Here is a 26,673-nt window from a genome sequence, read left to right as displayed (position 1 = left end):
ATATATTTCTCCATTCTTTGCAACTACGGTGGCTGACCAGCCTTCCGCACCAGAGAGAGACCAAGGAAACACAAGGAAAGTCCTTCCGGTATCCAGTACCACATGCGTGGGAAGAATGGCGGACGCACGCTGCTGAGAAGCTCCTGACCGATGGTTTATATACACCCTGGAGAAAACGGCGTTCTCAAATACTGGGTTACGAATTGATCGTGAGATTGCAGAGCGGAGGTGACTGTGGAGTCTTCGTTTGGTGCATGGGCAGGTCCCATAAAATGCTTGTTTTAATCAGACAAATTGTAAGTGTGCATTTGTCTTGTTCATGATTTATTAAAATGTTCATCTGATTTTACACAAGGATCGGGCGCTTTTTTTCTCTTTTCTTTTTCTAATATATATATATATATATATATATATATATATATATATATATATATATATATATATATATATATATATATATATATATATATATATATATATATATATATATATATAAAGAGAACACACTCTATAATACGTAAATGTACAAAATAACAATTTCATTCAAACTGGGCGACAATTGCACACTCCCATTCTGAAAGTTAAAATCAAGCAGTCATGTGACTGCTTAGATGTCTAAATGTAACACCTGTCTAAGGGCCGCATTGGCAGGGTAGCATTGGCATCTTAAGAGTGATGCACTTTAAAGTGATGATTTGAAGGGAGAATATATAGTTAGACTATAGTTTGACTAGAGTTGACTGGGGACTGGATCTACTACAAACTCTTGTACACAAGGCAACAACCACTGAGCACCCTGACCACACTATGACCCTATGCTTGTTAGCCTGCACATTCCCCCCCCCCCCCACACACACCTTTACAACTTATTTCACTGCAGCCTCTCCCAACACTGACTGAACACAACTACATCCCCACCTCTCAACCCTCGCCCACTCAGCCCACTGCAAACCCTGAATAGACCCTAGCATTGCAAGGCAGCAAAACATTTGACAATGGAAAGGCACACCACTGCTGTTTAGTCTGCACACACACTCACTTGGCTCCCTACAGCTCCTTGCAGCATTACCTACATCTGGCATAATGAACCTGGTATATACCTCAACTTCGTTGTTTCTCGTGGCCTCATGGAAATGTTACTCCCTCTATCCACTACAATCTCCTCCCTCCTGGCCCACACCCAATATCACCATACACCCTGGACTACTCAAAAGCCTTGCACTATCTACTGAATGTTGGTGGAGAACTCTAAAAACCAGCACACCAACAACCGCTCACTCTAATGGCAAACACCACAAATTTACAACTTGCAAACAACTATTCAAATTTCTACTCGTACTATTACTTTCTTTAGCAGGTGATATTGAACCGAACCAAGGCCCTCCCATTTCAACTCTGTCCCATACCCCTGACAATTCCACCTTTAAATTCCAAAAAGGTCTATCTGTTGCCCATATAAATATCCAGAGCCTGCTGCCCAAACTGGATGAACTAAGAGCATGGTGCCTTATCCATAAACCCAAAGCCATCGTTCTCACAGAAACATGGCTAACCCCTAAAACCCCTGATGCAAATATCGCCATTCAGGGATACTCCATTTCCAGGAGAGATAGGTCAAAGAGAGGAGGAGGGGTGTTATTTTATACTGCAGACACATTACAATTTCCACTGGTAAATTGCCCCCCAAACCCACCCTCTTGAAATCCTAGTTGACAGAATCTGCCTCCCCTTTTCTAAACCCGTCTTGTTTGCTGGCATCTACCGCCCCCCTAAAGCCCCTCTACAATCCCTGACTGATATCATCCAGTTTCTTGGCTCCATTTCATCTCTGAACGAGAAGCGTGAGCTGCTAGTTCTTGGGTATTTCAACCGCATTTGGCTCGACTCTAAAAACCACAAAATGCAGACAAAAATCAAGTCGCTTAACCTATCGAAACTCATTTCCCAACCCACACGGACAAACCTAAAATCGCACAACCAGTCCTTGCTAGACGGGATTCTCTCCTCAAATCCCAGCAGAATCCAATTCTCTGGCATCCTTCCTGACATTTTCATTGACCATGCAATAGTGTACTGTTTAAGGAAAATGAAATCACCCCAATCAAGCCCTAAAGTTCTCTTCAGTAGAACATTTAGAAACTTTAACCCACAACGGTTTCTGACTGACCTTACCAACTGCCCTTGGCACAGACTCGATTTAATTCCCAACCCTGATTCTGCGCTCGACTATTTCCAATCCAAGTTCTTAAAATTCTGTGATACCCATATTCCACTACGCAGAATAAGAGTACGGGGGGGCCCACCTTCCATGGGTTACACCTGACCTTATAGCACTCTACCAATTCAGGAATGCCTTGTGGAAAATCTACAAAGTAGCTGGCACTACCAAAGATCTCAATCACTACAGATGCCTGCGGAACATGTGCACAAGGCAAACAAGACATGCAAAAGCACAATATTACTCTGACAATCTCCTCCAGAATACTTCAAACCCAGGTAACTTCTGGAAGGTTATCAACAACATATTCCAGCGTTCTAACCAAAAACAACCAAGTAATATCCCTATGGGAGATATTACTCAGATAAACCCCACTGACATTGCAAATGCATTTAATGATTACTTTGAGGGGTGTGCTACTAACTTACTAGCGAAACGCAACCCAAACCACAAACGTGAATCTCATCCTGGGAGTACCCATATAGCCCCACCCCTTCCCAACACTGCTCACACTTTTAAATTTGGCCCAGTATCCGAAGAGGAGATTACACAAGCGCTCCTCAAATTAAAACTAAGCAGCCAATGTGGACCTGACATACTACAATCTAAGTTCCTAAGACTTGGTGCCCCAGCCATTGCCAAACCAATTGCTTCCATAGTCAACTCTATCCTGTCTGCAGGCCATATCCCCAAGACCTGGGAAATTGCCAGAGTTGTCCCAATCTTCAAAAGTGGGGACAAAAACACTGTCTCAAACTACAGGCCAATCTCTCTTCTCCCAATACTATCCAAAGTCATGGAAAAATGTGTCCACTCCCAATTAAGCAATCTGGCTTTTGCCCCAAACACTCCACCGTAACTACCCTGCTAAAAGTTTGCAATGACATCCAGTGTAGAATGGAACGGGAACAACTCACTGGTGCAATATTCCTAGATTTTACAAAGGCTTTTGATACTGTTGATCATGCTATCCTGCTTAACAAACTCCAGTGCTCTGGAATAGTGAAGCATGCTTTAAACTGGCTTCAGTCCTACCTATCAGGTAGATCCCAACATGTGTCCATCTCAGGCTCTAACTCCAACCCCTTGGATATCACCTGTGGTGTCCCGCAAGGCTCTGTTCTGGGGCCCCTACTCTTCTCAGTGTTCATCAATGATCTTCCCACAGCTTGTAAGGAAGCTTCAATACACATGTATGTAGATGACACAATCCTAAATGCAGACAGCCATAGCCTCTCCGACCTTGAACACATACTTCAGTCTGACTTTTTGAGACTTGAAAACTGGATTTCCCAAAACAAACTGTTTTTAAACACTGACAAGACTGTAACAATGGTATTTGGGACCAAGACCAAATTTCTAAAGCTTCCAATGACTGAGCTCCAGATCAGAACCAACGCTAATACCACCCTAACTCCTGTTATTAGTTTTACATACTTGGGCATATGGTTTGATCCCCACTTAACAGTCAGGACGCACATTGATTCTCTGACATCCAAAACGTAGGTGCACTTTACAGAAACAAATCCTCCCTAAGTCTGCTGGCCAGAAAGCGTATAGCACAACAGATGCTAATGCCAATTATCGACTATGGGGACATAGTATACGGCTCGGCACCCCAAACCCACCTTAGCAAACTTGACACCCTCTACAATTCAATATGCTGTTTTGTTCTCCAATGCAACTACAACACACATCACTGCGAAATGCTCAAAGAACTAGATTGGTCATCACTTGAGTCTAGGCGCAAAGTTCACCTTTCCTGTCTTGCCTTCAAATACTTTCTGGCCAAGCTACCCACCTATCTGAACAAGCTCCTCACCCCTACCACATGCAGCATTTATCATCTGAGATCTGACTCCAAAAGACTGTTCATGGTCCCAAGGCTCAACAAAGAATCTGGCCGTTCCTCCTTCACTTACCGTGCACCCCAAAACTGGAACAACCTACCGGAGACTCTCACATCCACCACCAGTTTAAGTTCTTTCACATTTTAATCTGGTCTGTAACTGTTACACACGCCCATAATATATATTATCTTTAACTGTGCATGCAATGTCTTGTATATAATGTGTACCCTGTTCACTTATGTAACTGTATTTGTAACCATGTATTCTTTGTCATTTTAATTGTATACCCAGGACATACTTGAAAACGAGAGGCAACTCTCAATGTATTACTTCCTGGTAAAACATTGTATAAATAAATAAATAATATAGAGGTGGATTTTAAAACCCCCGGAACCGGCTGGAATAACTCCGCTGCAGTGATAAGCGGAGCCTGTGTTACTCCTCTGCAACCTTGATATGCTGGGACTGAACGGAAAGCATATCTCGTACTGACTGGTCACACCGTTGAAATGTCCAGTTTTACTCCAGTCTGGTCTCTGTGGTGAGATTCCTGAAGGCACAACCGCTCTGATGCAACTCCAGCAGCCTGTGGGAAACTCCAATAACAGCCCCGGCAATGCAGAGAACACTGGCCCGATACTCATATGGGCGGGGAATCAGCCTCAACCGGTGTCAGGCATGCGTGATGACGTACGGCAGCAAGTACGCCGACTTCATCATTATTTGATTTGTCTGAAGCATATACAGTATATATATACTGTATATATGTGTGTGTGTGTATGTATGTATGTATATATATATATATATATATATATATATATATATATATATATATATATATATATATATATATATATATATATATATATAATACACACACACACACACACACACAAAATAACATTAGTAGAGACATTTTTGGAATCAAATAGTTTTATTATGTAATTATTTCATTTCACAACACACAATACATTTATTTATAATAAATATTTACACACACAGTTCAGCAAAGGACCAGAACAGCTATATAGCGTTTTATGAAGATTGACGTTTTGGTTATGTAATAAATCTTCATAAAACGCTATCTATATGTGCTGGTCCTTTGCTGAACTGTATCCTGATTGCTTGACCCTTGATATCCTTTAAAGTGCCTTACCAATGTGTTATTAATATATATATACACATATACACACACACACACACACACACACACACACACACACAGTGTGTGTATATATATATATAAATATACACACACTGTGTGTGTATATATATATAAATATATAATACATTATGTGCAAATAGTTTTTAAATATATAGTGTTTATATATATATATTTATTGTGTGTGGACACAATACATTTTCAGTAGTATTAAAATATAAATAATCTCTAAATATATAATGTATATATATATATATATATATATATTAATATGTATGTACATTTATATAGGTATATACTAAATATATATTAGGTGTGTATATATAATATGGATATGTATGTGTATTTATAAATAAGTGTATGCACACATTTAGGGACAAACACACACACATATATATAAACACACGTGTGTATATATACATCTATAGCTACGTGTGTGTACACACACACACACATATATACACACAAATATGTATGTATATATTTACTCTCACATATATGTATATCTATATATATATCTATATAAATAAATATCTGTGAGATTGAGGAAGCTAAAATACTTTTGCAAAGGGAGAAGACATCAAAACTATGTCATGTTTCCATAATGGGTGATTTTAATTATCCAGACATAGACTGGGGCAATGAGATTAGCATTACAACTAAAGGGAACAGGTTTTGGGGTGATAAAAGACAATTACATGACACAAATTATTAAGGAACCAGCCAGGAGAGGGGCAATACTGATCTTGGTATTAAACAAATCTAGGTGTATAAATATATGTGTATATTGTACATACATACATACCATACATACATACCATACATACATACACTAACACATAGGATGAGCCACACTCAGGTCTTGCAAAAAAGTGTAAAGATTTGAGTGGAAAAATCTATTTTTCGGTCCCACAGAAAACGTTTCTGTTCGGGACAAGCATTGATTTTCCATTAAAATCTTGTCACTTTCTTGCAAGACCTTTGCGTGCTGGTTATGCTTAGCATCACTGTGCACCCAGGCATCCATCCCTGCATGTGTAATATAGTTATATATACACATTATATACATATATATTTATTTATTAACATATATACATGTGTGTGCAGACACGCACACGCACACGCACACATACACGTTAACCATTATATAACATATCAACTGCAGTTCCTCCAGTGGTGACAATGTTGAGGCAAAATCAATGCAACACAATACAAGCCTGAGCGTAGGAGCTGACACTCTAATCACAAAGCTGTGTGCATTAAAAATGCACAATTACTCTTCTGACATCCAGATGCCCACTTCAGAGACCAGATTGAGTAGACACATCTTGGCTGCAGGTCTAAAAAGTCCTCTAGAGGTGACACAGCACAGGGTGATAGGGCCGGGAGGGTGATGAGAAGGTGCTATGGGGACACAGCAGGAGGTACCCCACGGAGGAGGTGTGAGGCTTAGGTACCTGTAGGAGAGAAAGTGACATAGTGACACAGACTGAGGGGACCTAGTAGTCTGGCCTTCCCGCCCACAGGGTGACACAGCCAGAGGGTCTGTCCCTTCCCCCACAGGGTGAAACAGCCAGATTGTCTGTCCCTTCCCCCACAGGGTGACACAGACAGAGGGTCTGTCCTTTCCCCACAGGGTGACACAGACAGAGGGGACCTGGGAGTCTGTCCCTCCCCCCGCAACGTGACATGTGACATGCAAGTGAAGTTGACAGTAACATACCCGTGAGAAAAGCAGCATGTGACGATATATTGGTGTCACTAAGGGGTGACGATAAGAAGGTGCACAGCTATCTAGCTGAGAAGGAAGACAGAGAACGGGTTGGGATCAGTTCTAGAGGTGCCAGGCTCACTCTTATCCTCCCCTCCAGCCCTAGAGGTGCCAGGCTCACTCTTATCCTCCCCTCCAGCCCTAGAGGTGCCAGGCTCACTCTTATCCTCCCCTCCAGCCCTAGAGGTGCCAGGCTCACAATTATCCTCCCCTCCAGCCCTAGAGGTGCCAGGCTCATTCTTATCCTCCCCTCCAGCCCTAGAGGTGCCAGGCTCACTCTTATCCTCCCCTCCAGCCCTAGAGGTGCCAGGTTCAGTCTCATCCTTCGTCCTGTCCTAGAAGTGCCCGGTTCAGTTTTCCCCTCTAGCCCTAGAGGTGTCAGGATCAGTCTCCCCCTCCCATCCAACCCTAGAGGTGCCCGGCTCAGTCTCACGTCCCCCTCGGGTCCTAGATGGCCATGTCCCTCGACTAGTACTAGAGGTAATTTCAGATTTCTCTTACATGATTGGAGAATTTCCATCTTCGAGGGAAGCAAAGTCCGTCTGAAAGAGGGAAGAGACAGAGAGAGAGGGAAGAGACAGAGAGATATGAGATAGACATGAGAGAGGAAGAGAGAGACAAGGGGAGGGAGAGAGAGAGATATGAGAGAGAAAGATGTGAGGGAAAGAGAGACACAAGGGGAGGGAGGGAGGGAGGGAGAGAGAGAGAGAGAGAGAGAGAGAGAGAGAGAGAGAGAGAGAGAGAGAGAGAGAGAGATATGAGAGAGAGAGAGATATGAGAGAGACATGAGAGAGAAAGATGTGAGGGAAAGAGAGAGACAAGGGGAGGGAGAGGGAGAGAGAGGGGAAGGAAGACAGAAGGAGGTAGTGAGCCTGCAGGATGTGTAGCAGTGACGTAGTGTTAGTGAGGCAGATATCAGTGTTATGGGGGTCTCTGGGGCGGATCTTAGTCTTGGTGGGTTCCACTCACCAGTCTCAACCTCCGCCCTCTCATTCAGTCGCTCCTCCAGTCTCTGGATCTTGGTCTGGAGCTGAATGTTTAACTGTTCAGCTTCATAGAGGCGCCTGGGATAGATGTATAATATATATGTATCACTGTCTTTATAGAGAGAGAGAGATACACAGACAGTATAGATAGACAGACATATACTAGTAGGAGGGTCCTCACCCCGCCAGGCTCTGATTGGCTGATTTCAGAAGGGTGAGCTCTGTACTAAGAGCCATTCGTGTATCAATCTCGCTCTGAAGAGCACTCCGCAGGTCAGAGAGAAGAGCCAGGTCAAGATACGGAGCCTGGGGGGTAAAGGGGAGAGATACATAGCTAGACAAGATGGCAGCGCACACTGGGTAAAGTGCCTCACAGAAGGCAGTCATGGTGCAAGGTCAAGGAAATCACGTAATAGTCAATTTAGATCACAAGTGATCTACAGTATAATACCAGCATAGCACAACAATAGCAAACAAAGGGCAATTTATTAGGTCCAAAATGTGCTGTGTTGGTATTATAGATCTAAATTTAAAAATATATATACATTCTGTTGTAGATTTGCTGGTGTGCTTGGGATCATTGTCCTGTTGCATGACCCAATTTTGGCCAAGCTTTAGCTGTCGGACAGATGATCTCACATTTGACTCTAGAATACTTTGGTATTCAGATGAGTTCGTGGTCAACTCAATGACTGCTGCAAGGTTCCCAGGTCCTGTGGCTGCAAAACAAGCCCAAATCATCACCCCTCCACCACCGTGCTTGACAGTTGGTATGAGGTGTTTGTGCTGATATGCTGTGTTTGGTTTTTGCCAAATGTGGCGCTGTACATTATGGCCAAACATCTCCACTTTGGTCTCGTCTGTCCAAAGGACATTGTTCCAGAAGTCTTAGTCACTGTAGAATGATGGACTTTAAATTGTTTGGAAATGGCCTTATAACCCTTCCCAGATTGATGGGCAGCAACAATTGCTTCTCTAAGATCATTGCTGATGTCTTTCCTCCTTGGCATTGCGTTAACACACACCTGAATGCTCCAGACCAGCAAAATGCTAAAACTTCGGCTTTTATAGAGGTGGTCACACTTGCTGATCAACAATTAATCAAGGGCATTTGATTAAAAGCACCTGTCTGCTACTTAGCATCTTAATTCCTATGGAAGCAGTGGGGGTGTACTTAGTTTTTCACACAAAGCTTCTCCATATTGGCTTTATTTTTGTTAAATAAATCATGACACGGTGTAATATGTCATGTGTTGTTGTTCATCTGAGGTTATATTTACCTAATTTTAAGACCTGCTAAGGAACAGATGATTGTTATTATGTCCTGATATTTAAAACTATAGAATTCAAAGAGGGTGTACTTTCTTTTTCACACAACTGTATATAAAAAATCAAAAACAAATACTCAATACCGTTCTGTGGCTAACGAAATGCTATTATTTGTGCGAGCTTTCGAGATACACTGATCTCTTCTCCCGGCGATGTTACAACATCACCCGAAGAAGAGAGGCCAAAGGGCAGGGAGGGGCGGGGGGGCCAAAGGGCAGAGAGGGGCGGGGGGGCCAAAGGGAAGGGAGGGGCGGGGGGGCCAAAGGGAAGGGAGGGGCAGGGGGGCCAAAGGGCAGGGAGGGGCGGGGGGGCCAAAGGGCAGGGAGGGGCGGGGGGGCCAAAGGGCAGGGAGGGGCGGGGGGGCCAAAGGGCAGGGAGGGGCGGGGGGGCCAAAGGTCAGGGAGGGGCGGGGGGGCTAAGGGCAGGGAGGGGCGGGGGGGCCAAAGGGCAGGGAGGGGCGGGGGGGCTAAGGGCAGGGAGGGGCGGGGGGGGCTAATGGCAGGGAGGGGCGGGGGGGCTAAGGGCAGGGAGGGGCGGGGGGGCTAAGGGCAGGGAGGGGTGGGGGGGCTAAGGGCAGGGAGGGGCAAGAGGGCAGGGGGGCAGGGAGGGCAGGGGGGCAAGAGGTTAGGGGGGCAAGAGGGCAGGGAGGGAGGGGGGGGCAAGAGGGCAGGGAGGGAGGGGGGGGGCAAGAGGGCAGGGGAGGCAAGAGGGCAGGGAGGGAGGGGGGCAAAGGGCAGGGGGGGCAAGAGGGCAGGGAGGGAGGGGGGCAAGAGGGGAGGGAGGGAGGGGGGCAAGAGGGCAGGGAGGGGGGCAAGGGGGCAGGGAGGGAGAGGGGCAAGAGGCCAAAGGGCAGGGGGGAAAAGGGCAGGGTGGAAAAGGGCAGAGGGGCAAAGGGCAGGGGGGCAAAGAGGAAAAGGGCTGGGGGAGGGTGGGCAGGGGGGGCAAAGGGCAGGGGGCAAAGGGCAGGGGGAGGGAGGGCAGGGGGGGCAAAGGGAATTAGGAGGGAGGGCAGGGGGGGAAAAGGGCATTAGGAGGGAGGGCAGGGGGCAAAGGGCATTAGGAGGGAGGGCAGGGGGGGCAAAGGGCATTAGGAGGGAGGGCAGGGGGGGCAAAGGTCATTGGGAGGGAGGGCAGGGGGGGCAAAGGGCATTGGGAGGGAGGGCAGGGGGCAAAGGGCAGGGGGAGGGAGGGCAGGGGGGGCAAAGGGCATTGGGAGGGAGGGCAAAGGGCAGGGGGAGGGAGGGCAGGGGGAGGGAGGGCAGGGGGAGGGAGGGAGGGCAGGGGGGAGGGCAGGGGGGGCAAAGGGCATTAGGAGGGAGGGCAGGGGGGCAAAGGGCATTAGGAGGGAGGGCAGGGGGGCAAAGGTCATTGGGAGGGAGGGCAGGGGGGGCAAAGGGCATTGGGAGGGAGGACAGTGGGGGCAAAGGGCATTGGGAGGGAGGGCAGGGGGGGCAAAGGGCATTGGGAGGGAGTGCAGGGGGCAAAGGGCAGGGGAGGGAGGGCAGAGGGGGCAAAGGGCATTAGGAGGGAGGGCAGGGGGGGCAAAGGGCATTGGGAGGGAGGGCAGGGGGCAAAGGGCATTGGGAGGGAGGGCAGGGGGGGCAAAGGGCAGGGGGAGGGAGGGCAAAGGGCAGGGGGAGGGAGGGCAAAGGGCAGGGGGAGGGAGGGAAAAGGGCAGGGGGAGGGAGGGCAGGGGGGGCAGGGGGAGCGAGGGCAGGGGGGGCAAAGTGCATTAGGAGGGTGGGCAGGGGGGACAAAGGGCATTGGGAGGGAGGGCAGGGGGGGCAAAGGGCTCTTTTTATAAACTGAGGCACAGACCCTATAAGGCCTGTAATATAGTGCGTGTGGTTGCGTTACAATGCGCGCGCCAATGATAATTGCCTGTGAGAGCCCGACGCTGCTATAGTTGAGACGCGTGCATGCACAGCCATGAGCGGTGGCGTGGCAGATCAGAGGAAATACAAGAAAATTGTGCGGTTAGGGTTAGTGCGGCCTAGCACTGTGACGTCATAGGCACGCCTCCTAACTGCGCACATCACTGCTTGCCATATAGACACTAAACTTGCGCGCACCCGCACTGGCGCGTACTATATTAGAAGCCTTAGAGTCTTACTGTATAAAGGGGATTTAAACTGAGACACAGACCCTGCTGTATAATGGAATATATGAGGCAAATGTCCTATATAGGATGTTCTCACCAGTGTTTCACCGCGGATGGTATTTTGGGGATTTGGGGTTGGTCCCCTCTTACAGTCACACTCATCCTTTTGGATCCCCCATAGGTGCTGCGGGTCTCCCTTTCTGGCAAAGAGAAAGAGACAATCTATAATGACCGTTGCATCCCATATAATACTGTGAGTTCTACGTGGTCAGTCGGTGGTACATATTTCTATGGGGTTGCTCTCCGTTGCATTCTACAAAGTCTCACTATAGTTTATTGTAAAGGTTGTCCTACTGTATGTATACTATATGTATTACAGCTTTCTCATTTCTTTTAAGTTACTGTGATTTCTATAGGTTACACTTTGCTACAGGTAACTTAATGTATTCTATAGTAACTATGTACAGTATTATTGAGGCTACTCGAATTTCCATTTGGTTCTCTATATTCTGTAGGTTACTCAAGGCATTCTATGGGTTACTCTGATTTCTATAGGTTCTTAAAATATTCTACACACTATGTATGCTATCATTATTCAGATTTGTATAGGTTATTCTGTGTATATGGGCTATTCTAAATGCTCTATATGTTTATCTGATTTCTATAGGTCATTGTATGCATTCTATGGGTTAATTTTATTTATATGGGCTTTATCCTATACATTGTATAAGTTACTCATATCCCTATAATTTGTCATGTGTATGTATGTTAAGCTGATCTCTATAACTTATTGCATACACTTCCTTGTGTATTGTACATATTCTGCAGGTGCCACTGATTTATATAGTCTACTCTATTTACAGGTCATTGTACAAATTATGTAGGGTTCTCTGAGTTCTATAAGTTACTGTATGTGCTCTATGGGTGTTCTAATTTCTATGGGTTATTTTGTTTTTTAATAAAAATGCTATAGGTTCCTGATTTTTACAGGAAATTATATACATTTACTTGGTTACTAATGTAAAGCTTCAGATACACCCCTGCTGACTGCCCACCCCTTCCTCTACATGGCCAAGAGATTGCTCAGTCTTTGTGGCAGAAAGAAGTTCTCCTATACTCACTCCTCTTTCTCCACCACTCTCTCCACTCTCTTGTGGTCTTCCCCAGTAGCCCCATCATTATTAAAGATGGAAGCCAAATTATTGTCCAACATCCCCACCTCTATGATGACCCAGGATCCCTAGCGTCCCCCTCACCTGAATGTGTATGAGTACCCCACGAAGGGCAGATGGACTCCAAGAGGGGAGCTGTCTACAACGTCCGAGAGCGTCTCCTGGGATCGACAAGAGCAAGAGCATCATGAGAGGTGAGAGAAGAGATCATTTGGAGGTCAAGCCTGGAGTGTCACTGCTCAGCTTCCATTGCACTCAACGAGAGGGTAATTTCCTTAAACGGGCAACCTCATCCAAGGGGAGGGGCAGCCTCACCAGACAAGGAGAGGCAGCCTCACCAAACAAGGAGGGGTAGCCTCACCCAACAAGATTGGGTAGCCTCACCCAACAAAAGAGTTGCCTCACTTAAATTGATTAGTCAGTAACTATTTCGAAACTATGTAGATACTCACCCCACCACCACTGACCATCTCTGACAGTCGATCTTCCACCACATCGAAATTGGAGGTGTCAGCAGCTCCCCCCGCATCGGGTACATAGGGGGGGGCGCTGTCCCGCAGATCCGTCCAGTCGGTTCCGGCAAAGAGTGGGTGCAGCTGGAAATCCTGGAGCCCTCCCCTGCCCAGGCGTGCTTCACGCTCACAGATGAGGGATGAAATAAGGTCCAGGGCATCAGGGTGGGTCTGACTGGCCGAGATGGGGAAGCTGAAGTGCTCCTGGGGAACAAAGACAGAATCACAGGTCCAATGTCTGCGTCACTATCCCCCTGCAGGGGAGAGACAGACTCACTGTACATGTCATTGTGTCACCCTGCGGGGGGCGGGGGAGGTGAGACATACGAACAGGTCCCCTCTGTGTCACTGTCACCCTGCGTGGGGAGGGATAGACTCAGAGTTCCCCCCTGTCTGTGTCACCCTGTGGAGGGAGTGCGGGGGACATTCTGACAGGTCCCCCCTGTCTTTGTCACCCTGTGGAGGGAGTGCGGGGGACATGCTGACAGGTCCCCCCTGTCTGTGTCACCCTGTGGAGGGAGTGCGGGGGACATGCTGACAGGTCCCCCCTGTCTGTGTCACCCTGTGGAGGGAGTGCGGGGGACATGCTGACAGGTCCCCACTGTCTGTGTCACCCTGCGGAGGGAGTGCGGGGGACATGCTGACAGGTCCCCACTGTCTGTGTCACCCTGTGGAGGGAGTGCGGGGGACATGCTGACAGGTCCCCCCTGCCTGTGTCACCCTGTGGAGGGAGTGCGGGGGACATTCTGACAGGTCCCCCCTGTCTGTGTCACCCTGTGGAGGGAGTGCGGGGGACATGCTGACAGGTCCCCCCTGCCTGTGTCACCCTGTGGAGGGAGTGCGGGGGACATTCTGACAGGTCCCCCCTGTCTGTGTCACCCTTACTTTGAAGTGGATAATTTTCGCGTATGTCTCCAGCACAGATTCGGCGTAGAAGGGAGTGTTGCCAAAGAACATTTCATAGGCGCAGGCTCCAAGTGACCACCAATCACACTCTACACCATAGGAGAGAGAGGGGTCTTCAACAGCAAGAAGGATCTCGGGGGAAAGGTAGTCTGGGGTCCCTACAGCAATGCAGGAAGAGACCTGAGGGAGAGAGAGGCAGGTAAAGAAATGCTGCAGGAGGGAAAGAGGAGGAAGAGGGGAGAAAGAAAGAGAAATCAAAAGGGCAGGGGGGGAGGAGGAGCGAGGGCAGGGGGGGAGGAGGAGCGAGGGCAGGGGGGGAGGAGGAGCGAGGGCAGTGATATAGCGGACGGAGAAAGAAAGGGAGTCAAAGAGGTAAAGAGTACGGGTATAGACAAAATAAGTGACTTAGAAGACATTCAGGGAAGTGATAGCAAGAGGAGGGAGGAGGAGAGAGAATGAAGAGAGGGGAAGAAAGAAACAAGAGTGAGAGGGAGAGAGACAGAAGAGGGGAAGAGAGAGTGAAAAAGTGGGGGAGAGGGAGGGAAGAGAGAGAGGAAGGGGGGGGGGGAGAGAGGGAGATGGAGAGGGGGGAGAGAAGGTGGAGAGGGAGTGGGGGAGAGGGAGTGGGGCGAGGGGGTGGAGAGGGAGTGGGGGGAGAGAGGGAGTGGGGGGAGAGAGGGAGGGGGAGAGAGGGAGTGGGGGGAGAGGGAGTGGGGGGAGAGGGAGTGGGGGGAGAGGGAGGGGTAGAGAGGGAGGGGGGAGAGGGTGAAGAGGGAGTGGGGGGAGAGAGGGAGTGGGGGGAGAGAGGGAGTGGGGGGAGAGAGGGAGTGGGGCGAGAGAGGGAGTGGGGGGAGAGAGAGGGAGTGGCGGAGAGAGAGGGAGTGGGGGAGAGAGAGGGAAGGGGGGAGAGAGGGAATGGGGGGGAGAGAGGGAATGGGGGGGAGAGGGAATGGAGGGAGAGAGGGAATGGGGGGAGAGAGGGAATGGGGGGGAGATAGAGGGAATGGGGGGGAGAGAGAGGGAATGGGGGGGGGAGAGAGGGAATGGGGGGGGAGAGGGAATGGGGGGGGGGAGAGGGAAGGGGGGGAGAGAGAGGGAAGGGGGGGAGAGTGCGAGAAGAGAGAGAGCACAAAAGGGGGAGAGAGAGTGCGAAGGGGTAGATAGAGTGAGAAGGGGGAGAGAACGTGAAGGTGGAGAGAAAGTAAGAATGGGGTGGGGGAGAAAATAAGTTAATTATAAGAAGTTTAGGGAGGTAAGACAAGCAAGAGGAGAGAAAGAAGTAGAGAGAACTGTGGGGGAAGAGAAGAGAGGAAAGGGGAGGGGAGAGGGAAGAGACATGCAGGGGTCTCACCGTGCCATTATCTCGCAGTTTAAGACAGGACCCAAAGTCCCCGAGGTGAATGTGACCGGAGCGATCTAACAGCATGTTATCTGGCTTTATATCCCTGAGAGAGAGAGAAGGGAAGCGAAAGAGACCGAGGGGGGGGGGGGGGGGAGCAAGAGAGAAAAAGGGGGATGAGAAAGCGAGAAAGAGGAGGACAAGAGAGATGGGAGGGGGGAGAACCAAAAAAGGGGGGGGGGGCGAGGAGAGACAGATGGAGAAGGGAGAGAAATTAATATAACAGCACCACTACTCTTTCACTGGCAAATCAACCTCTCCCTTCCTCACCCACACAGAGACATTGTGGACTGTCCCCAAGGCCAGCCGGTCCCCTCACCTGTGCACGTAGCCCAGGGAATGCACGGAGTTGATAGCCATGACCATCTCAGCCAGGTAGAAGACAGCCATCTGCACGGGCAGTCGGTCACCAAACTTACTGAGGAGGGTCAGAAGGTCGCCTCCCACGTAGTAATCCATGAGCAGATACTGAGGAGACAGAGACGGTGTCACTGTGTCACCCTGCGGGGGAGGAACAGACTCCCAGGTCCCCTTGGTCAGTGTCACCCTGCAGGGCAGGGACAGACTCCCAGGTCCCCTTGGTCAGTGTCACCCTGCGGGGGTTGGGACAGACTCCCAGGTCCCCTTGGTCAGTGTCACTCTGCGGGGGTGGGACAGACTCCCAGGTCCCCTCGTCTGTGTCACCCTGCGGGGGAGGGACAGACTCCCAGGTCCCCTTAGTCAGTGTCACCCAGCGGGGTTGGGACAGACTCCCAGGTCCCCTTGGTCAGTGTCACTCTGCGGGGGGTGGGACAGACTCCCAGGTCCCCTCGTCTGTGTCACCCTGCGGGGGAGGGACAGACTCCCAGGTCCCCTAGTCTATGTCACCCTGCAGGTGTGGGACAGACTCCCAGGTCCCCTCGTCTGTGTCACCCTGCGGGGGAGGGACAGACTCCCAGGTCCCCTTAGTCAGTGTCACCCTGCGGGGGAGGGACAGACTCCCAGGTCCCCTTGGTCAGTGTCACCATGCGGGGGAGGGACAGACTCCCAGGTCCCCTTAGTCAGTGTCACCCTGCGGGGGAGGGACAGACTCCCAGGTCCCCTTAGTCAGTGTCACCCAGCGGGGGAGGGACAGACTCCCAGGTCCCCTTAGTCAGTGTCACCCTGCGGGGGTGGGTGGGAGTCAGTATTTGACTTACCAGATAATTGTCATCTTGAAAAGCAAAATGTAATTGTGTAATCCATCTCTTATCACCATTCACTAAAACGTCTCTCTCCTCTCTAAAACAGGCCACCTACAGTATATACAGAGAAATCACATGTCTGTCTGTCTGTGTGTGTGTATATATATATATATATATATATATATATATATATACACACACAATGTGTGTGTGTGTGTGTGTGTATTTTTGGAATACACACAGACATATGTATATCTACATATATCTTTAATTTTTATGGCAAAATCATATTGCGCAGCGCAGTACAATGTGGGAGGGAGGACACTAACACTGTATGAGGAGAGCACGGATATGTTAGGACAAACACACAATAGGAAGGAGGTCCCTGCCCCAAGGAGCCCACAGTCTGAAACATATATATATAACATTTTGCCAAACACTGCAGCTATATATATTTTGTTAACTAAATATATAAATATATAAATAAAAATCAAAAACGAATAGACGATACCGTTCTGTGGCTAACGAAATGCTTTTATTTGTGCGAGCTTTCGAGATACACTGATCTCTTCTTCTAGCGATGTTACAATGAATAAAGCAAGCAAGGGGTTTTTTTCTTTGCTGTGGAGGGTTTTTGTCACTTTTTTTACTCACCATAACTTAACTCAGTATGTGTGTATATATATATATATATATATATATATATATATATATATATATATTTCACTGGAACAATCATCAAGTGGTTCAAGGAGGAGACAAACAGTGACTTTCTGTTCCATGTAACAGTGAAGAAATTCATAGTATCCCCTCCACACGCCAGCATCTTCCCAGCACCAGCGCAGAATCAAAATATTTTAGTTGCTTTAAAGCTGCAGTTCAGTCTTTTTTTTTTTACATTTATTTTTTTACTTCAATAGTTTCATGTGTGCAATCTCTAATTACCTAAAGAACAGTATAGCTGCAGCTCAATTCGTTTTCCATGTATTGATAGGTCGAAATTTGGTGACATATTAAAAGCTGGCATTTGTTTATAATCTGCTTGACTGGCAGTGGAAGCTCATGAATATTCATGAGCATTCCTGCACTGACAAGTGCTAGAGGGAGGGCAGGGCTGACAAAGGGGTGTGCCAGGGCTTGTGACAGGACATGAAGGGGCAGTGCCTTAGCAAATGGCTGTTAAAATAGAATACAAGAAAATTGGTCTTTCAAAGTTGTTTTTTTAAAAACAGAAAATGCTAAAAGTATTTTTTCTTACTACAGAACTGATTTATTAAAAAAAACACACATGCAGGATATTGACTGAACTGCAGCTTTAAAAGATTTTGATACTACGCTGCTGCTGGGAAGTCTGTGAGTGCAGAGGGGATACTTTGAATTTATTAGATGTGTGTATATAATATACTGTATATCCCCACTATTTAATCACTTTATCACCTGTGTGTGTCCAGTTTATTGTCCATAAATCGTGTCCAGTTTCTACTCGGAGCACCCTAGTTATGCTCTAATATCCCTCGGGGTCCCCTACTTTTCTCTCCCTCCCCATCACTATCTATATATACACACAGGCATGTATATATATATATATATATATATATATATATATATATATATATATTTCTCTCTCACGTTCGCTCTCTTTAGAAGGTCCCACTTGTTCATTATTTTCATAGCATAAACTTGTGAACTTCTCTTCATCTTCACGACAGCCACCTACAGAGAGAGAGAGAGAGGGAGTGGGGAGAGAGAGGGAGTGGGGAGAGCGAGGGAGTGGGGAGAGCGAGGGAGTGGGGAGAGAGAGGCAGTGGGGAGAGAGAGGGAGTGGGGAGAGAGAGGGAGTGGGGAGGGAGAGGGGAAAGAAAGGGAGCGGGGAGAGAGGAGGAAGGGAAAGAGGATGTAGGGAGAGAAAGAGAGGGGGTAGAAAGGGGAAGAAATTGAGGAAGAAGAATTGGGGAGAATCAGGGAGTGAAAGGTGGAGAAAGAGGTGAGAGTAAGGTGGGGAGAGTTATGTTGAGGTGGGGGAGAGAGAAAGAAGGAGAGAGTGACACATTAAATTATATTACATTCTAGAAACATATTATTTATTTATATATATACATATACACACGGTAATGTGAAAAAGAAAGTACACCCTCGTTGAATTCTATGGTTTTACATATCAGGGCTTAATAACAATCATCTGTTCCTTAGCAGGTCTAAAAATTAGGTAAATACAACCTCAGATGAACAACAACACATAACATATTACATTGTGTCATGATTTATTTAACAAAAATAAAGCCAAAATGGAGAAGCCATGTGTGAAACACTAAGTACACCTTATGATTCAATAGCTTGTAGAACCACCTTTAGCAGCAATAACTTGAAGTAATCGTTTTCTGTATGACTTTATCAGTCTCTCACATCGTTGTGGAGGAATTTTGGCCCACTCTTCTTTACAACGTTGCTTCAGTTCATTGAGGTTTCTGGGCATTTGTTTATGCACAGCTCTCTTAAGGTCCAGTCACAGCATTTCAATCGGGTTGAGGTCTGGACTTTGACTGGGCCATTGCAACACCTTGATTCTATTCTTTTTCAGCCATTCTGTTGTAGATTTGCTGGTGTGTTTGGGATCATTGTCCTGCTGCATGACCCAATTTTGGCCAAGCTTTAGCGGTTGGACAGACGGCCTCACATTTGACTCTAGAATACTTTGTTATACAGAGGAGTTCATGGTCGACTCGATGACTGCAAGGTTCCCAGGTCCTGTGGCTGCAAAAACACCCCCAAATCTTCACCCCTCCACCACCGTGCTTGACAGTTGGTATGAGGTGTTTGTGCTGATATGCTGTGTTTGATTTTCGCCAAACATGGCGCTGTGCATTATGGCCAAACATCTCCACCTTGGTCTCGTCTGTCCAAAGGACATTGTTCCAGAAGTCTTGTGGTTTGTTCAGATGCAACTTTGCAAACCTAAGCCGTGCTGCCATGTTCTTTTTAGAGAGAAGAGGCTTTCTCCTGGCAACCCTTCCAAACAAACCATACTTGTTCAGTCTTTTTCTAATTGTACTGTCATGAACTTTAACATTTAACATGCTAACTGAAGCCTGTAGAGTCGGAGATGTAACTCTTGGGTATTTTGCAATTTCTCTGAGCATTGCACGGTCTGATCTTGGGGTGAATTTGCTGGTATGTCCACTCCTGGGAAGATTGGCAACTGTCTTGAATGTTTTCCAATTTTGAATGATCTTTCTCACTGTGGAATGATGGACTTTAAATTGTTTGGAAATGGCCTTATAACCCTTTCTAGATTGATGGGCAGCAACAATTGCTTCTCTAAGATCATTGCTGATGTCTTTCCTCCTTGGCATTGTGTTAACATACACCTGAATGTTCCAGACCAGCAAAATGCTAAAACTTCGGCTTTTATAGATGTGGTCACACTTGCTGATGATCAATTAATCAAGGGCATTTGATTAGCAGCACCTGTCTGCTACTTAGCATCTTAATTCCTATGGAAGCAGTAAGGGTGTACTTAATTTTTCACACATGGCTTCTCCATTTTGGTTTTATTTTTGTTAAATAAATCATGACACGGTGTAATATGTCATGTGTTGTTGTTCATCTGAGGTTGTATTTACCTAATTTATAGACCTGCTGAGGAAAAGATGATTGTTATTATTTCCTGATATGTAAAACCATGGAATTCAAAGAGGGTGTACTTAATATATATATATATATATATATATATATATATATATATATATATATATATATATATATATATATATATATATATACGGTTTACGTATACAGACGTAGAAGGGTAAAGTGTGTGTGTTGCTATGAGATAACAAAACACAGAACCCCAGTAAGCTCTTTTTGGGAACCCCTGAGCCCCCACAAAATATATATATATGTATATGTGTCAAAATGGAGTGCTATTGAGCGTGGCATATGTATACAACAGACGACAGAGAAGCCCAATGCTACATCCAACATGACAGAAATACACAGTAAAATACTTATATATTCTCTTGAAGTAGGGTCATTTAGTTTAACCCTTTGGCCAAAGCGTTGTAAGCTTGCGAGCAGCGTCAAGGCAGACACCTGTTCGCAAGTCCTAACACTACCAGATAAAATACTAATATACCTCTATTAGGATTAAAATTCTCATTTACCTCTATTAGGAGAGAGAAAGACCACAGTGGGTCTATATCCAGCAGAATGAGGCACTTGCAAACTAGGGAAGTGGGGAGGGGTGAGCTTAAAACCTGGGAAGGAGGAGCCACTAACCTCCACCAGCTGGAACAGCTGAGAATGGGTTAACAAAACACAGAACCCCAGTAAGCTCTTTTTGGGAACCCCTGAGCCCCCACAAAATATATATATATGTATATGTGTTAAAATGGAGTGCTATTGAGCGTGGCATATGTATACAACAGACGACAGAGAAGCCCAATGCTACATCCAACATGACAGAAATACACAGTAAAATACTTATATATTCTCTTGAAGTAGGGTCATTTAGTTTAACCCTTTGGCCAAAGCGTTGTAAGCTTGCGAGCCACGTCAAGGCAGACACTGTGGTCTTTCTCCCTCCTAATAGAGGTAAATGAGAATTTTAATCCTAATAGAGGTATATTAGTATTTTATCTGGTAGTGTTAGGACTTGCGAACAGGTGTCTGCCTTGACGTGGCTCGCAAGCTTACAACGCTTTGGCCAAAGGGTTAAACTAAATGACCCTACTTCAAGAGAATATATAAGTATTTTACTGTGTATTTCTGTCATGTTGGATGTAGCATTGGGCTTCTCTGTCGTCTGTTGTTGCTATGAGAGCCCTTTTTTGCCCTTTTACCTACGCTTTGTATGGTATGCACACAATATAATTTATTTTTGTTCATTCATCAGTGAGTGTCCTGTCGACACACACGCACGCAGACACGCTCTTTCTCTCTCATGGTCGGTGAAAAAGGCAACAAGAAACCTCCACCGTATTGCATCTAGCAAATAAAAAGATCACTTGTGAGCACATTCACATGTCTTTGACAGGTCTGCAACCCTTCCTTTCACCATTATCACCTAGCACACAGTGCTTCCACTGCAGCAAGGGATTCTGGGAAATTACACGCAAATGAGCACACCGTTTCACCTTTTGCCTAAAATCCATTTTTACATGGAAATGCTCACTGTTAACACAGCTTTTAAGCACAGCATGGGAATATATATATATATATATATATATATATATATATATATATATATATTCCAATGCACAGCCGGCACACCATTTGCAAGTAAATAAGTTTTGGTGCTTATCCCATAAAGCAATAACAGACCATACGATACCGGTTGCAACACGACATCAAGGGACCGCACGCAGGTAAGTAATTCATACATTTTCTATATTTGATAGAAGACACAAAAAACGACGTTTTGGTCCCCCAGTGGGACCTTTCGGGCACCATCTAGAGAAAGGTCCTACTGGGGTACCGAAACGTCGGTTTTTGTGTCTTCTATCAAATATAGAAAATGTATGATTTACTTACCTGCGTGCTGTCCCTTGATGTCGTGTTGCAACCGGTTTCGTATGGTGTCTAATATATATATATACATATATACATACTACATAGTTGACACGCTACAGGCCGATACACCTCGGCTTACCTCACCACGTCTTACCTCACTAAACGCTCCCCTCCCTATGACCTTTAAAATCTCAAAGTCACTTCTCTTCAACCGCTGGTCTCGGAGCTGATGAGTAATTGGGTCAGCTGCAGAAAGACAGATATATACAGTGAGAAGGTGTATATACAGTATACCCACACAGGTATATATACTGTGCTTCTCCTAAAGGCATCATACAGTATACTGAGATATAAATACACACACACAGGTATATACTGCAGCATACTGTTAATAGGTATTATATCCCTAGAGGTGGCTCATCCCTGGACATATACACTGAGATATAGTGTATAGATAGGAGTATACAGGGGAGCACTGTCCTTAGTTGTACTGTATCATATTCCTAGAGTGAGTGTGACCTCTTGGTATACACTGGGTGCGGGGAAGCAGCATGAGAGCTGGGTGCAGAGGAGCAGCATAAGGTCTTGCCCAGCGTGCTGCTGAGCAGGCGCTCGCGCTGGCTGCGATGAACCAGCTCTGTGATGTCATGGCTGCGCCCCGACATGCCCCCCCCCCCACGCGCAACTAGCTGGCCATAACTCGCCCAGCAGAGCGTGTGACATCACCGCGCACGAGTGCAAGCGCGCTCGCTCCCTGCCTGGCCGCAGGGGAACAGTATAAGACCGCTGGATGCATGGGAGGAACTGTATACGAGTGCAGGGGTGGGGGCATGTAAGAGCACTGAGTGTGGGGGGAGCAGCATAAGAGCGCTGGGGCAGCAGAGTAAGAGCACTGGGTGTGGGGGGAGCAGCATAAGAGCGCTGGGGCAGCAGATTAAGAGCACTGGGTGTGGGGGGAGCAGCATAAGAGCGCTGGGGCAGCAGAGTAAGAGCGCTGGGTACGGGGGAGCCGTATAAGGGCACTGGGTGTGGCGGGAGCAGTGTAAGCACTGGGTATGGGGGAGCAGTGTAAGGGTGCTGGGTGCGGGGGGAGCAGTGTGAGGGCGCTGGGTGCGGGGGGAGCAGTGTGAGGGCGCTGGGTGCAGGGGGAGCAGTGTAAGGGTGCTGGGTGTGGGGGGAGCAGTGTGAGGGCGCTGGGTGTGGGGGGAGCAGTGTGAGGGCGCTGGGTGTGGGGGGAGCAGTGTGAGGGTGCTGGGTATGGGGGAGCCGTATAAGGGCACTGGGTGTGGTGGGAGCAGTGTAAGGGTGCTGGGTACGTGGGGGAGCGTGAGAGCGCTGGGTGTGGGGGGAGCAGTGTAAGGGTGCTGGGTATGGGGGAGCAGCGTAAGGGTGCTGGGTATGAGGGGAGCAGTGTAAGGGTGCTGGGTATGGGGGAGCAGTGTAAGGGTGCTGGGTATGAGGGGAGCAGTGTAAGGGTGCTGGGTACGAGCGGAGTAGTGTAAGGGTGCTGGGTATGGGGGAGCAGTGTAAGGGTGCTGGGTACAAGGGGAGCAGTGTAAGGGTGCTGGGTACGAGCGGAGTAGTGTAAGGGTGCTGGGTACAAGGGGAGCAGTGTAAGGGTGATGGGTAGAGGGGGAGGAGTGTAAGGGTGCTGGGTACAAGGGGAGCAGTGTAAGGGTGCTGGGTACAAGGGGAGCAGTGTAAGGGTGCTGGGTACGAGCGGAGTAGTGTAAGGGTGCTGGGTACAAGGGGAGCAGTGTAAGGGTGATGGGTAGAGGGGGAGGAGTGTAAGGGTGCTGGGTACAAGGGGAGCAGTGTAAGGATGCTGGGTACAAGGGGAGCAGTGTAAGGGTGCTGGGTACAGGGGGAGCAGTGTAAGGGTGCTGGGTACAAGGGAGCAGTGTAAAGGTGCTGGGTACGGGGGGAGCAGTGTAAGGGTGCTGGGTACAGGGAGCAGTGTAAGGGTGCTGGGTACAGGGGAGCAGTCTAAGGGTGCTGGGTACAGGGGAGCAGTGTAAGGGTGCTGGGTACAGGGGAGCAGTGTAAGGGTGCTGGGTACAGGGGAGCAGTGTAAAGGTGCTGGGTACGGGGGGAGCAGTGTAAGGGTGCTGGGTACGGGGGGAGGAGTGTATGAGTTTTGGATATGGGGGGAACAGTGTAAGGGTGCTGGGTGTGGGGGGAGCAGTGTGAGGGCGCTGGGTGTGGGGGGAGCAGTGTGAGGGCGCTGGGTGTGGGGGGAGCAGTGTGAGGGTGCTGGGTATGGGGGGAGCAGTGTGAGGGTGCTGGGTGTGGGGGGAGCAGTGTGAGGGCGCTGGGTGTGGGGGGAGCAGTGTGAGGGCGCTGGGTGTGGGGGGAGCAGTGTGAGGGCGCTGGGTGTGGGGGGAGCAGTGTGAGGGTGCTGGGTATGGGGGGAGCAGTGTGAGGGCGCTGGGTGCGGGGGGAGCAGTGTGAGGGCGCTGGGTGCGGGGGGAGCAGTGTGAGGGCGCTGGGTGTGGGGGGAGCAGTGTGAGGGTGCTGGGTATGGGGGAGCCATATAAGGGCACTGGGTGTGGTGGGAGCAGTGTAAGGGTGCTGGGTACGTGGACGAGCGTGAGAGCGCTGGGTGTGGGGGGAGTAGTGTAAGGGTGCTGGGTATGGGAGGAGCAGTGTAAGGGTGCTGGGTATGGGGGAGTAGCGTAAGGGTGCTGGGTATGAGGGGAGCAGTGTAAGGGTGCTGGGTACGAGCGGAGTAGTGTAAGGGGGCTGGGTACAGGGGGAGCAGTGTATGGGTGCTGGGTACAGGGGAGCAGTCTAAGGGTGCTGGGTACAGGGGAGCAGTGTAAGGGTTCTGGGTACGGGGGGCAGTGTAAGGGTGCTTGGTATGGGAGAGTAGTGTAAGGGTGCTGGGTACGGGGGGAGCAGTGTAAGGGTGCTGGGTATGGGAGAGTAGTGTAAGGGTGCTGGGTACGGGGGGAGCAGTGTAAGGGTGCTGGGTATGGGAGAGTAGTGTAAGGGTGCTGGGTACGGGGGGAGCAGTGTAAAGGTGCTGGGTACGGGGGGAGCAGTGTAAGGGTGCTGGGTACAGGGAGCAGTGTAAGGGTTCTGGGTACGGGGGGCAGTGTAAGGGTGCTGGGTATGGGAGAGTAGTGTAAGGGTGCTGGGTACGGGGGGAGCAGTGTAAGGGTTCTGGGTACAGGGAGCAGTGTAAGGGTTCTGGGTACGGGGGGCAGTGTAAGGGTGCTGGGTATGGGAGAGTAGTGTAAGGGTGCTGGGTACAGGGAGCAGTGTAAGGGTTCTGGGTACGGGGGGCAGTGTAAGGGTGCTGGGTATGGGAGAGTAGTGTAAGGGTGCTGGGTACGGGGGGAGCAGTGTAAGGGTGCTGGGTATGGGAGAGTAGTGTAAGGGTGCTGGGTACGGGGGGAGCAGTGTAAGGGTGCTGGGTATGGGAGAGTAGTGTAAGGGTGCTGGGTACGGGGGGAGGAGTGTAAGAGTTTTGGATATGGGGGGAACAGTGTAAGGGTTCTGGGGAAGAGGGAGCAGTATAAGGGTGCTGGGTACGGGGGGAGCAGTATAAGGGTGCTGGGTATGGGGAGAGCAGTGTAAGAGTTTTGGATATGGGGGGAGCAGTGTAAGGGTGCTGGGTATGGGGGGAGCAGGGTAAGGGTGCTGGGTACGGGGGGAGCAGTGTAAGAGTTTTGGATATGGGGGGAGCAGTGTAAGGGTGCTGGGTACGGGGGAGCAGTGTAAGGGTGCTGGGTACGGGGGAGCAGTGTATGGGTGCTGGGTACGGGGGGAGCAGTGTAAGAGTTTTGGATACGGAGGGAGCAGTGAAAGGGTTCTGGGTATGGGGGAGCAGTATAAGGGTGCTGGGTACAGGGGGAGCAGTCTATGGGTGCTGGGTATGGGGGGAGCAGGGTAAGGGTGCTGGGTATGGGGGAGCAGTGTAAGGGTGCTGGATATGGGGGGAGCAATGTAAGGGTGCTGGATATGGGGGGAGCAGGGTAAGGGTGCTGGGTACGGGGGGGAGTAGTGTAAAGGTGCTGGATACGGGGGGAGCAGTTTAAAGGTGCTGGATATGGGGGGAGCAGGGTAAGGGTGCTGGGTACGGGGGGAGCAGGGTAAGTGTGCTGGGTACGGGGGAGCAGGGTAAGGGTGCTGGGTACGGGGGGAGCAGGGTAAGGGTGCTGGGTACGGGGGGAGCAGGGTAAGGGTGCTGGGTACGGGGGGAGCAGGGTAAGGGTGCTGGGTACGGGGGGAGCAGGGTAAGGGTGCTGGGTACGGGGGGGAGCAGTATAGGAGCACTGCCTTTTATGGTCTGTGTTTGTCCACAGTGTTACAAGCTCCTCATATGGCTAATGTAAGAGCCCAACCTCCCCCCCCTCTCAGGATCTGGAACTTAACCCCTTCCTTCTGTCTGTGTCACCCTGCAGGGGGAGGGACAGCCCGGTGATAATTACAGGGCATGAACTCCCAGACTCTGACACTCCCTGCATTAGAAACCAGTCCAGCCAGTCAGACAAGTATATATAAAGGGAGATGCTGTATATACATATCTATCATATACACATTTGTGACGTACGGCACCCTGCTAGCACGCGACCTGCATACGGGACAAGG

At 48.7% G+C, this 26,673-nt stretch overlaps 1 protein-coding gene across 5 annotated transcripts; it reads right to left on the bottom strand.

The window, feature by feature from the left end:
• Positions 1 to 5,030: 5,030 nt before the first annotated feature.
• On the bottom strand, positions 5,031 to 22,327 carry DMPK (DM1 protein kinase). 5 transcript variants are annotated; one of them, XM_075608762.1, is made up of 14 exons: positions 22,232 to 22,327; positions 18,199 to 18,282; positions 16,585 to 16,680; positions 15,726 to 15,874; positions 15,359 to 15,452; positions 13,987 to 14,187; positions 13,042 to 13,305; positions 12,674 to 12,750; positions 11,515 to 11,617; positions 8,169 to 8,293; positions 7,971 to 8,065; positions 7,503 to 7,543; positions 6,954 to 7,028; positions 5,031 to 6,687 (listed from the first exon to the last, which is right to left on the bottom strand). In XM_075608762.1, the coding sequence occupies exons 2-14, from the start codon at positions 18,265 to 18,267 to the stop codon at positions 6,583 to 6,585; spliced, it is 1,494 nt and encodes a 497-aa protein (XP_075464877.1). In that variant the 5' UTR covers positions 18,268 to 18,282; positions 22,232 to 22,327; the 3' UTR covers positions 5,031 to 6,582. The 5 variants fall into 5 exon arrangements, 4 of the variants coding, with proteins under 4 accessions (XP_075464877.1, XP_075464875.1, XP_075464874.1 ...); XM_075608760.1 differs by having other exon boundaries at positions 6,954 to 7,024; positions 22,232 to 22,322; XM_075608759.1 differs by lacking the exon at positions 6,954 to 7,028 and having other exon boundaries at positions 22,232 to 22,322.
• Between the last annotated feature and the right edge of the window lie 4,346 nt (positions 22,328 to 26,673).

Source organism: Ascaphus truei, chromosome 7 (genome assembly GCF_040206685.1).
Source record: "Ascaphus truei isolate aAscTru1 chromosome 7, aAscTru1.hap1, whole genome shotgun sequence".
NCBI classification, from domain to species: Eukaryota; Metazoa; Chordata; class Amphibia; order Anura; family Ascaphidae; genus Ascaphus; species Ascaphus truei.
The sequence above is the reverse complement of the archived record's forward strand: the minus strand, read 5'-3'. Positions and strand labels throughout refer to the sequence as shown.